We start from the raw sequence: 13,081 nt of genomic DNA, 5'->3' as shown, positions 1-13,081 counted from the left end.
GCAAGCTCTGGTTTCCAGTCATGGTGCGTTTCCATGGACTCCGAGTCTTGGATTCCTCATCCACACGCTCATTGGGACACGACGTATTTGCAAATACACTTGTACTGTAACAGTCTCTGCGAAGGTAAGTGGACCTCACTATTAGTACTCTCTGTGTTCTAAAACACTCCCTGTTATGGTTTAGATGTGAGGTGTCCCCCAAAAGCTCGTGTGTGAGACAATGCAAGAAAGTTTAGGGGTGAATGGTTAAGTTATGAGAACCTTAACCTAATGAATGCAGTAGTCCACTTGGACGGATTAACTGGGTGCTAAGTGTAGGCAGTACGGTGTGGCTGGAGAAGTGGGTCCTCGGGGGCGTGCCTCGGTGTCTATGTTTTCCCTGGTGAGGCAGCTTAGCCCTCTCTGCTTCCCAACTGTCAAGTTCTGAGCTGCTTTCCTCTTCCACACCTTTCTGCCTTGATGCTTTGCCTCACCTCAAGCCCAGAGCAATGGAGTCAGTCATCTGTGGACTGAGAATTCTGAAAAGATGAGCCCCAAATAAACTCTTCCTCTTCTAAAACTGTTCTTGTCAGGTCTTTTGGTCACAGCAGCAAAAAAAAAAAAAAAAAAAAAAAAAAGCTGACTAAAACACTCCCTGAGAAGTCAAAACTATTAATACCACTTCCAGGGGCTGGAGAGGAGGCTCTGCGGTAGAGCACTTGCCTAGATATACCCATCACCACACACACACACACACACACACACACACACACATGAAATACAAATGCTGGAAATATCTGCCATATAACAGAGAGAGGATCCATGCAAGAGGTTCTGGCTAACCCCACAACAAACAAGAAGAGCGCAGAGAATAGAGCCAACTTCCTATTTTGCTGCTTCTTTACCTTGTAATTTAAGGTCCAGACAGTTCAGGGAAGGAAATGTTGGAACCATGGCTTCCTGGATTAAAATACCAGTCTGGCCCCTTATTAGCTGTTTGAAATTGGGCGAGACTCAACCTCTGTTTCTTAGTTTCATCATCTGTAAAATGGCAATACTAATGCTATGGGATTGCTGTGAGGCTCCCAGGGGTTAAATGGCACAGAGTAAGCATTACAGAAGGTAAGTATAATAAGCAATGAGTATATATCTCCAAGTCTCCGTCCAGGCAAGTTTTGACACCTGTGTGTCACTCTAGGTCCCCTTATAATCCTGTCTGCCCCCTTCTGTGACTCAAATCGGTCTCATGGACTAGCAAGTCATGAGAAACAGGAGTCACACTCTTCTTCTCTCCTATGAATCACTGAGTTCAATAAAATCCAGGGTTTCACAAAGGGCATTCAGGCTACTTGCCTGTAGAAGGCCCCCCAAGCAGCTGCTCCCACGAGGAATTTGAGTCACATGATTGGCGAGTGCCCATCACGAGGAAAGCAAGACAGGGCTAAAAAGAGGAGCCAAGACCAAGAAGCAAAGGGGGGGGGGTTCAAAAATAGACCCAGTACGGAGTGCACACCCAGGCACTGTGGAGAGCCCGGGGGCACTGGCGCTGGGGTTCTGGCTGTAATTGGCACAAAGATGAAGGCCTGTTTGTTAAGATGCTTCACCGAAAGCCAATCAGAGCCGCCATGCAGAGGGAACCACTGGGTTCAGTGGGCATCTCCCCACCTTCCTTCTGTAGCCAGGGAACTGCCATTTACACATAAGCCACATTGTGACTGCAGACGTATAAAACTGTGTGAAATGATTGGGGGCTGCAGAGCAAAAGCCTATGGGAAACCCCAAGGTATGACCCAAACACTTTTATCATCACCTCTTCACTGACACACGAAAACCTTTGCTATTTCATGGCTGAGTTGCCAATAAATTGGAAACAATTTAGCCTGTACCCATTTACTCGTGAACCACCTCCATGAGGCTAAAACTAAGTTACCATTTTAAAAAGTCCATCTCCCCTAGTTAAAATTATTTTGGTCTCAATTTTACGAAATTAATATGATGTGGGAGACGGTACAAAAATTTTCTCTGGTTTCCAAATTAAAAATAGTTGAAATGACTTATATCTTTTATTTTGGAAAATCAGGGACAAAAAGATACTCCCTGCCAACAAGAGAGGTGCCAAGTTTCTGTCAACTGCTTGGTTATAATTTGGAGAGTTAGAATTAAGTTTTATATCTTGAAAAGTGCCGTTTGCAGAAAGAGAAACGATGTTCGGCGGCTGCAGACAACTTTGAATTGGGCTTCTAATCACGATACTCCCAGCTCCTTGATGTCCCCAGATAGAGACTTGAGATTTTCAAACTGGACAGTCCCCGGTCATGGGGCCTCACCAGGAAAAACATGGGGCTCCATGAATATGACTCAGCCCCAGGTCTCTCCTTCATGCCAACCTTGGCCTCTAAAGAATTGATGCCTCAGGCCTATCTTACATTCCCATGTCCCTCTTCATGGACTGGGATGGATTCAGAAAGTCCGTAGCTGTGCGGAAACATACTGCACCAGGTACCAAGTTTATACTCCCTGTCAGCGGTCCTCACTCCTAGCCGCATGTTAGAATCATTTGAAGATTGTAAAGAAAATGCCAATGTCTAGGGCTTATTTCAGACCAATTAAATCATAATTTCTGGGCCCTGGCATTTTACAAAAACTCCCCAGGTAAGTCTAGCATGCAGCAGAGGTTAAGAACTGCTGCTGGCCATGGGAGACAAGAACAGGCTCAGCAGGAATTAAGCTCCCGATGGTTTGTGAGCATCCCTCCCCTGATCACCTCCAGGCCTGTGGCCCCTGAATCATTTGTTCTGTCACACAGTGATTTGCATGTGTCTTCTGGCTTCCACCAAAGATCTATTTGGACATGTAGGACCTTAACCCTCTAAGGCCTACTGCCCAGTCCCAAACTCCACTGAAGTCTATAAAACACTTTCCACCCACCCAGGAAGCCAGCAGAAGGGGCCACCCCCTACTTTCCGTTAATCAACTGTGATGCTGAGCCCAGGATGCCTGATTCTAGGGAGCAATAGTAACCTCAAAGGGGCAGGGAATGTTCAGTGAGTTCAGAGGGAAGAACAGCCGATGGTTGGGAGAAGGGCTTTTTATTTCACAGTTGAAATCTGCACACAGGGGTGAGGGTAGAAGGATGCAGAACCCGTCTAAAACATCATTCCATCCAGCGACTCTGAATCTCACTGGGCTCCATTCAGACATCTTTGTGGTTATTTTTAATCGAAGGAGCAAGAAAGACTCTCCTTAATAACCAGGCAAGAAAGCATCAAGTGTTTTCTCTCTCTCTTTTGGAAACAAGTAGGTGTCTACACGCTTGAATTTGTCACTGTGCTCCAGTTTTGCAGACAGCGATCTGGCTGGCACAAAGACTCCCAGACTCAGTGCCCACAAACAGCTGCACCCTATGGTATCAGCAGGTGCACGGACAGAGCCCAGCGAGAAAATTCCCTGCAAGAACAATGGCACCGTTATAATGCCAAGGGACAGGGCCTGAGGCTCACTACTTGTTCACTCCATCCGAGGACAGGAAGAGCTAGAAACTCAGCCTCAGCTCCCTGGGATTTTGGTCTTTTGGTCCCTGAATCATATCCAGATAGAGCCAGGTAGAGCCCCTCAGGGGGAGCAGCTATATCAATTCTAGGGTCCAACCAACCAGACAGTGAAATTAAAAAAAAAAAAAAAAATCCCTAAAAGAAAATGTAGTCTTTTCCTTTTAACATATCTTCTCCTCCCATGGGTCGCATTGCCACAGTCACCAAGTTTACATTTACATCCAAATATGCACACACAAAAAATTACTGATGCATCTCACTCCCCGGTGACTTTATAACAGGTTGCTAGGTAACAGTGCATACAAGTCAGGTTTCAGGACCTCTAGTAAGCCACCATAAAATAGCTGCATGGGCCTTTTGCATAAATAGTGTGCATTTGTTATCTGTTTTCTTATGCCAATTGATCAGTAGGTAAATACTCCGACTGCCAAACTGTAAACAACTCCCCATCAATAGCTGGCTGAAATAGCAGATCACAATAGAAGACACAGTGCTTCACCCCAACCTTCCAACTGGCTGCTTCTCCCCTCAGTCTCTGCTCTTTGCAGTGCTGGCTCAGGCAGCCACAACCCTCTCTCAGGCTTCCTGAGACTGGAGCTAATTACACCCCGATGCCTGATGGGGGGCACTGGGAGCTGAGCCCAGCAGGAGTCGCGTTATCATGCACCAGGGTTCCATCCACAGATCAAACCTTCCCGCCTCCCTCCTCATCTTCCTCCAGATTTAAAAAATTCCCTGGAGTCAAGGGGTGAAGGGAATAACACCATACTGAGAGTTATTTGCCCTCTCCCCACCTCCTGTGCCTCTGTCTGTTAAGTACAGAAACGACCACCACCAAGCTATGCTAAATGAATTTGTCCTTGGAGTTGCTTCCCTCAGGACTGTACTTAAAAAAGTTCAGAAAAGGAGGCCCTTCTGCTACCATAGAGGAGACCTTGGAGGAAGAGCCAGGTTTCCTTACAGGTGACAAATGGGGAAACTGGAAACACGTATTTTCTCACATTATCAAGGAATTTTAAACATAAATCTCAAAGTCTAGATAATCACATTTTCCCTGAGATTGGGATGGGAGAGGGAGAGGGCCAGGTGAGAAGAGCGGAGACCCCAAACTGCATCAATGACTCCATTAGATGCAACTAGTTCCTGTAGCTTGGCCCCTCCCCCTCCCCCTCCCTCTTCCCCACCCCACCCACCCCGTTAATTTCTGGGATTCTCATTTTCTATCCCCCACCTCGACTCACTCCTTCCAACTGCTGAGGGGCAAAGATCTGGGGTTAAGGGGACATTCTAAAAGACCTGACTGAAGTGCCACCGAGCAAAGGGACTTTGGAGTGAAGCTGAGCCTCTCATTCACCTGGCAATGACATTTAGTGCAACGCGACTCTCAGTCCACTTAAAGGAAGGCGGTGACCAATTATTCTCCATTTAAAGGGTATTGTCAATCTCCAAAGAGCTGAAATGGCATTTGGAAATCATCCTGGGGACTGCCACCTTCACTGAACGACAGGACCGATTCTCAACCGACCTTTCCCCACCCTCTACAACTCCTTTAAAATTTCAAATTGTGCTTTTTAAAATGTAATGAGGATCAGCAGAGTCCCACAACACGTCTTATCATTCCAAAAAAAGAGTTGGGAGAAAAAAAAAAAAATCTAACATCTCTCCACCCCTGTTCAACTTCGCTGCTAAATCAAACACATGGAGAAAAAATTGACCAAAAAGAGTCATGTGTAATTTGATGGTAATAAAAAGTGATATCAATTGATAAGAATACATTTTCATAATTTTTACATTATCTTCTTTTAAAAAGGGATCACAATGGTAGGAACAGAATGTTGTTTAAAAAAAAAAAAAAAACTTTAAAAAATTCCACTTTATGTGGGGTACCTGAAAGAGTCAAGTTTATAGATTTGAAAGTAAAATTGTGGTCACCAGGGGCTGGAGGGAGGACTTAGGGGGACTTATTGTGTATTGGATATAGAACTTCAGCTTGGGAAGATAAAGTTCTAGAGACCAACAGTGGTGGCAGGTACACCAGAAGGTGAAGGTACTGAACGCCACCTAACCGCACACCTAAAAAATGGTTAAAAAGGTAAATCTTATGTAATTTCACCCCAATAAAATAAAAAAACTTTACACACACACACAAACATAACCCACCCACAAAATCCTGAAGAAAAATCATACAGATGATCTTTCTCATTTGCTCAAATTGCAGAAGTGTAATTCCTCATAGTGGTCTGTCAATGTGTCCTTTCAAATTAAGACGGTAAAGAACTTGAATAATACAAAATGAGGTATTCCACATACAAGTACTTTGAAGAACCCAGGGCAGAAAGAGGTATGTCAAATAGGGGCCCAAGGTGGCACAAAGCAAAGGGCACAAACCTGGCTCACCCTGTGACCTTTCCCCCCACAGTGAGAATCCCCAAAGGGTAAAAACCAGAAGGAAATCAAAGATCCCTGTAGTTCTGAGACCCAAACCAAAGCCACGCCTACTTTTAAAGGATTGCCAAAAAAAAAAAAAAAAAAAGAAGAAAAAAAAAAGGGTTGGTGGGGAGAAAGTTAAGTCAAGGAAAATTTATGAAAGTGCAGACTCTCAGACTTGCGGGGAGCCTTGTGATCCTGCCAGCTTATTTTACAGATGAAAATACCGGTAGAGAAAGAAAGCAAGACAGGGAGACAGAGGGAGAGAGAACACAACCCTAGTCAAGTACCTGACAGCTTCATGAGAAAATCAGACGCCATCTTAACAGAGATGTCCTGGCTGAACAATGCTGCCGCACTGTTGGCCACATACTCGGAGGGGTCTTTCAGCTTTGTGTGGTTGGCGGGCCTGTCGGCGGCACTCAGGGTAAAGGAGGCGGGCAGGCCGTTATCTTCCTTGGGTTCCTCCTTCACCAGCAAAGGCGAGACGCCAGCCCCACCCTGGCTAGTCCTCTCTGGAGTGTTAGACGTCATCACGGTCCCCACTAGCTCTGTCCCTCCTCCTTCCCTTTGCTGCCCCAGGCAGCCACTGTCACTGAGGTGGGGAGATCCCTTGACATCTGGGTCTGAGGTCTCCTCCTTCACCTTGGCTTCTGTCCTCAGGAAGTGCTGGTGGCAGCGCATGTGGAGTTTCAGGCTGAAGTGGCGAGAGGAAGTGAAAGGGCATAGCTGGCACTGAAAGGTCTCTCCCCGGTCCTGGTGTTGGTGAACCTGACGGAGAAGCAAGAAGAGTGAGCTCGGTGCCATGCGTTCAGGGAGGGTGCCCACCGTACACCCACACTCCCCATCCACAACTTCCTCACCCTGCACAGGGCCCCCCAGGGAAGAAGACAACCAGAGGAGCACTTCAGGAGTGCTCCAGGTAATGAGGTCGATCCCCAAACACAAAGCAGGTCCACCAGGTTAAGAGTCCATTATCAGATCTGCCTGCCAATGGACGCAGCGCCGGGCAGAAACCGCCTGATAGTTCAGTCCTCTGATCTCGGTTGCTATCTTCCGAGAAAATATTACAAACCCAGCACAAGGTCAACTTATCTAATTACTAGTTAGGGGTCAAAAGAGGTAACCTGTCAAGTAATTCTTCTCACAATGATACTTTGCATGTACCCAATTATGGTCACCCAGAGAATTAGCTATGTTTTGCAAACATAATCTCAATTTTCAAAACGCTGCTCTTAGGTAATGAAGCATGTAGGAAATTGATACCTCCAGGGTATTCCCATTTCATAGACAGGGAAATTGAGACCCCCCCAGAAGAAGTGGCTTGAGCAAAATTACGTAGGAAGAAAGGAAAGTAGGAGAAAAATCAAGGTCCGACCCTCACCAAACATTCTGAGCAAGAGGAAACTGGTTTTTCCAAACGTGGTTATAATATCACGCTCTAGATTCTGCTGTCGCAGTGAGAGAATGCAGACTTTTAAACGCAGTTCCAGTCTTGCGTGCACGCGATACCTGTAAAACTGGGAGAAACTTTTTCTTCCTTCCTGTCACTACCAAATTTAGTGCTTGAAAAAGTGAGGAAATCATTGCACTGGCCCGAGCCAGGCTTTGAGCTGGCAGGTGCTCATAAGCTTGTAAGTTCCCCATTCTTCTCTGCCAATGCACTTCGGTGCTGACCTGCTACACGCTGCTATTTCAGGACTGGCCCTCCCTGGAGTAGAAACTGCCAATTGTGTAGATTTGGGCCAAATGATTTGGGGAATCGTGGGATCTGGACAAACAAGAATGTCAGTGACTGGAATTCAAAATGCAAACAAAACTGACCCTATGTCGTTCAGGGGTGACCTGAGGGGGACTTGAACCCTGGTCTGCACTGAGGTTAAAAGCACGTTCCTTAACTCACTGCACCACCTGGGCCCTCTGTGTGGGTCTCCTTTCCAAGAGACCAAGTTTTACTACAGCTGTTTATGCCTTCTGAATGCAATCCAAAAGCATTCTTCACCAGCCAAAACATACTTTTAAATAATGTTAAGTGACCAACAAAAGCAAAGAAATTAAAAGTTAATGGCGAGATCCTGTTGCTACAGCACCCCACTGTGGCTTTCCGAAAAAAACAACAGAAGAGATTCTGGGTCCCCCAAAGCCTGAGTTTATCAACAGAAACAACCATAAAAACTTCAGTTGCGGCCAAAAGGCTCCCCTCTGCCCAGGCAGAGGGCAGAGGTGGGGAAACACCCTGACCCACAGCCCTGGCTCTTAACACCGCCGCTTTCTCTTTTTTCCAGACAATGGGATTTCATTCCTCATTTACTCTCTCACAGAATCCAGAAGATTCCCCACCAGTTCTTCCACCAGAGTCCTACAAGGACAGGCATCCTGGGGGCCTTGGGTCACAGCGCCACCCCCGGGGCTCCTGACAGGTGCTGCCAAAGGCATGCCCGGAACCAGGTGATAAAGGTCACCCAGAGGAAGGCTCCCTGTGAGGGCCATGCAGCGGGGCGGATTCCGTTTCAGAGGTGCCCTTATATCTCCTGACTCCAGAGAGCACAGAAGCTAATCCAAGAACAGAAGCTCCGGAAGCAGCTTCTGGAAGAAGGAAAGGGACAGAACCAGAGCCCAGGTTCCAAGACAGAAAGGAAGCCCTGGCTGAAAGGCATCTGGGTGCAGTAGTTCACGTGGCTTTTCCACTAGAGCCTGGCCTTGTGTTTACTGGTGGAAAAATCAGTGCAAGTGGGAAGGAGGAACAGTGTGGGGCTGACGTTTGCACTTATGACTCTATTTGAGCTACACCTTCCCAAAGGGACGAGAGCTCACGTGTGGCCTTTGAGAGAAGCATGTATCCTCCTGTGGCCTTCTCTCCAACAGAAGAGCACTTTTCTATTACCATTTATTCTCTTTAGCCTACAGCTTGCTTGAAAGGCCCTCTTAGTCTGCTAATGTGAAGAAATGCTCATCTAAAGGATGCCATTCTCTCCAGAATCACTCACTCCCTGGTCACTGGCCACCAACAGTTCCTAGACGTCATTAGATCCAGCCCTTGGTAGCAGTGAGATGCCTGGGGGGTGGTATTTCAGAGCTTGCAGAAACTCTGGGAAATGTACAGTCCATCCCCGAGGGGACTGGGCCAGGCAGGCGAGGGTCTTCCTGGGGACTCACAGCAGACCGAGGAGGGGCAGAGGGCAGCGCCCGGCCTCTGGCCCAGCTTCCTGCCATTACTTCATTAGTGTTCTCTATCCTGGCAGCCCTTCTCGCCTTTTCTGCTCAGTTTTAGCTTATGAATTTCACATTGAATTCCTGTATGCTCACTCATCCAGGGAAGTTGTAAAAGACTTAATGGAAATCTAAGATAACCCTGAGGAAGCTGGAGGCATTTACAAGCCCCTGCTGCCGTTGGTCCTAAAAACATTTGCACAATATATCCTGGAAGAAAGGTGGCTTATCAAAAAAAGTGGTACCGAGTAGGCCCACACCCAGTAGTAATTACTGTATCGTCAAACAGAGAAAGCAGAACTCCATTTCTCTTAATTAAATTTGTATAATCAATATAGAAGATTATGCATGGGAATTATAACGGTTATTTCTGGGTGAAGAGATGAATGGCTAATTTCATCTTATTTTTCAGTTTTTCTAAATGCTCGTTACTGAAGACAGGTCACCAAGAGAGAAAAGCAATAGAATTTATTCTAGAGCAATTTCTTATACCATCTCATTCATTATTTCTAAATGTAAACATTAATATGCACACAGGCGGATTTGGGATAATGATTATTAGCTACATTTACTGAAGGTCTCTTCTCCAGGCTGGGTACTGTATTAAGTGCTCTCTGTGTATTATCTCATTTAACTCATAACAACCTCATGGGAGAGGCAGTATGATTATTATCTCCATTAGTGGAAACAGGTTTTAAGAGGTTAAGTGAGTCTTCCAAACTCTTGCAGCTCCTAAGTCATCGAAGCGAGACTTTTTTCTTTCCTGAACCCACAGTGTGAGGTCTTGATCTTTGACTACAGTGTTCCCGCTTTTTAGAGCAAAATTCATTTTAGAAGATACATCATACATCCATATTTATAGTTTCTGAAGAATGCAGCAGAGGCTATCTATGCATCAGACCACAGCCTTTACATTTCTGTGTAGACTAGATTTGTAAAATTAGGCAATGTTAGAGTATGTCTAATCAAAATAAAATCATGATTTCTTTGATTTAAAAAAAGAAAAAAACTAAATAAAGACCCATAAGGAAGGTGGCGAGGCTGGAAAAGAACGTACACCTTTGATGAAATTAAACTTGCATGATCCCTTTCTCACGCTTCCCTTATCAAAAGCTCAAGTCAGAGCTCAACAGGTTAGGACACCAGGAGTTTGAATAAAGTAGTAATTTCACACAACTGCTTTATTGTACTGGTTATTGATTTGTTCTGAAAGCATTCCAAGACCCCACGACCCGCAGAGCCCTGGCGGCTCTCATCTGTAACACTGTCATGGCCATGAGTCTGTGTCATCAAGGCACCCAACTCATCTCCCTGTAGTTTCAGGGTCAGTAGTTCCTGCTATTGAAAACCCAGCTTTTTTTCCCCCTGGGTTTATAAATAGGTTGTTTTAAGTGACCCTGAGCTGAAACCAAGCTTACAAGGTGTCAGGCTAGATGCAAGTTTTCTGCTCACTGAAGCTGTAAATTCGCCGGGCCTGATTTCTAAACACAGCTAAGGAGGCAGGGACGAAAACAAGTTTTCGTTGCATAGGCAGTTCCTTTGAAGTCTCATCTTGCTAATGAAATCCAATTTGGCAGGTTTCAAAGATGGGCTTTTCCTTTGGGGAGAGGTGATCGAGGATGAGGAGGCTTAGAGTCATAACCCAAGTGAACACAGGAAAATCCAACCCACCAGAGCCCCTGGTTAAGTGAATTCTGAAGATGAAGGGCACACTACTCCCAGGAGAAGAAGGCAAATGATAGAAAACAAATCACATCATGGATTTAATTGTTGTTTTTTTTTAATCTTCTAAGCTATTTCCTAAAGTCAACAGAAGTTTTGTTCCATCACACTCTTTTAAGAGCTACAGTTCAGAACGGGGATTACTGATCTATTCCGAAGGCTCAGACTACAAGATTTCGAAATAAGCAAATATCTTAATTATATACATACACTGGGCTTATTTCAGGAAGGGAGACAGCTTGTAAATAATGCCAAAAGTTGAGCCCTACTGAAAATATCAGTGAAATATCACTGTCATTAATAAGATGTTCAGTGGCAGTTATTAAAATTAAGTTACTGCCACTGAGCATTTATTTAATTTTAATAACTGCCACTGACCGTTTCTGTGTCAGACATTTTGCCGCTATCACCTCCTTTAATCCTGATGATAGCTCTTCCAGACAAGCACCATAGCTCCCATTGAACACATGAGAAAATTGAAAGCCTAAGGAATAACTTGCTCAAAGCCACGTGGCAGGGAAGTTGCATAAGAAGACTGAAATTCACATCAATCAAATTCAAAAGCTCTTGCTTGAAGTTGAGTCAAAACGTAGAATCAATGAGGTCTTCTAAGAAGATTTCTCCAGGACCAGGTTTTCCCCCGTGTCGCATAAGAGATTCTAGTCAATTCTCTACTTGCTTATGACAGACTTGAGCTTTCCAGTGGTTTGGGACACCGAAAATAATGTCCTACACCGACAGCCTCACAGAGGCCACTCAGTCTTGTCAGCACTGGTCCCTTAGCAAAATAAGATAAAAAATAAGATAAAAATCCAGGTGCCTTTCAGTGTCCTGACACCTACAAGGGAGCTCTTCTGGGTTTGCACAGGTCTCTCCAGGAGGCGGGCGGGCCCCGGAGCCCTGTCTTTGGTGCTCAGGCCAGAAGCTCTTGGTGGACTCCACCTTTCCTGCTTTTTCCCAACTGCGTCACCATGCAAGGCCCAGGGAAGCTGTTGTTCCTCCATAAGAAAGGACAGCTACCCTACATTCATTATCTGCCCACTGAAGAGTCTGCCTTAAGCTCCTGGCTGTAAAGTGCACTGGCACTGGCGGTTGTAAAGAGACCCTTCGCAAGGTCCTCATTTGTGTTGAACTCTACCTGCCACGTGAGCACCGTCTCCGGCCACAGCAGCCTCCTGCACTAGACTGTGTGCAGGGACCCTGGCGGCACCTGCCTCTCTCTGGGGTCCGACCGCAGGTGGCTTACCTTCATGTGGGATTTGAGATTGTCCTTGCGAGCACACCGGAATGGGCAGAGCGGACACTGATGACTTTTTAAACCTGTGTGGATCACCATGTGCCGCTTCCAGTAGCTCTTCCTTTTTATAACCAGACCACAAATCGGACACTGGAAAGGCTTCCCGCTTTCCTCTTCTGAGGCTTGGAGGAAGGAGAGAAAAGGAACGTCAGGGAAAACAAGTAGGCACACGGAACCTGGCACCCGTGCCCATGTGCTGCTGCATAAAAAGCATGAAAAATGACCTAGGGTTTGTTTGTTTGTCTGTTTTCCTTTGATGATTCCCAGATTTTACCCGTGGGCACGTTTTGTGACTGCTTTGCTTCAGGTAGAAACCCATGTTCACCTAGTCACTTCGGCCTGGGTCCCACTGGCCCAACTCTGACCATCCCGACTGAGGAGTCTCCCGGGCGAGGGCCATCCCTGGCTTAGGAGGGCCCTGCGAGGCCTGTGGCCTGCTGGCTCAGGGCCCTCCATGCCCCCTCTGCCATCACTGAAGGCTGAATTCAGGGCTTTTGTTTCCTGAAGAAAACCAACAAGCCTGAGTCCCCTCCTAGTTCCCCGACATGGGAAAGGGTGAGAACTAAAGACAGACCCAGTGCGACAAGAGAATAAGGCTCTGGTCCTCTGAAAACCAAACAGCTATCATCAACCTCACACGATGAACTCCAATGGAGACAGGTTTTAGGATCCCCACTGCTGACTTGTTTAGCGGTGGCTTGTGCAGATAGATGCTGCTGCCAATTTAGCCATCAGGGGGCCCCGAGGTCAGGGCTTTTCATCCTCTTATTTCTGTCCCTCTGGTGGCTACTGACAATGAGAGCCGTCTTCCTTTGCTCTGGACTGGGCCTCACTGTCTGCTTTGGGAAGAGCCACACTAGGCCACCACAAATGTTTCCATTTCTCAAGAAAGCAA

At 46.2% G+C, this 13,081-nt stretch overlaps 1 protein-coding gene across 6 annotated transcripts in view; it reads right to left on the bottom strand.

The window, feature by feature from the left end:
* Positions 1–13,081, bottom strand: part of Znf827 (zinc finger protein 827) — a 163,722-nt gene that overhangs the window by 108,892 nt on the left and 41,749 nt on the right. For all 6 annotated transcript variants that reach the window (XM_076864511.2, XM_076864510.2, XM_076864514.2 and 3 more), the window contains 2 exons: positions 12,136–12,308; positions 6,248–6,728 (listed from right to left, as the gene is read on the bottom strand). In XM_076864511.2, the coding sequence (XP_076720626.1) occupies positions 6,248–6,728; positions 12,136–12,308 (654 nt within the window). The remainder of the gene's footprint in view (positions 1–6,247; positions 6,729–12,135; positions 12,309–13,081) is intronic.

Source organism: Callospermophilus lateralis, chromosome 8 (assembly GCF_048772815.1).
Source record: "Callospermophilus lateralis isolate mCalLat2 chromosome 8, mCalLat2.hap1, whole genome shotgun sequence".
NCBI classification, from domain to species: domain Eukaryota; kingdom Metazoa; phylum Chordata; class Mammalia; order Rodentia; family Sciuridae; genus Callospermophilus; species Callospermophilus lateralis.
The sequence above is the reverse complement of the archived record's forward strand: the minus strand, read 5'-3'. Positions and strand labels throughout refer to the sequence as shown.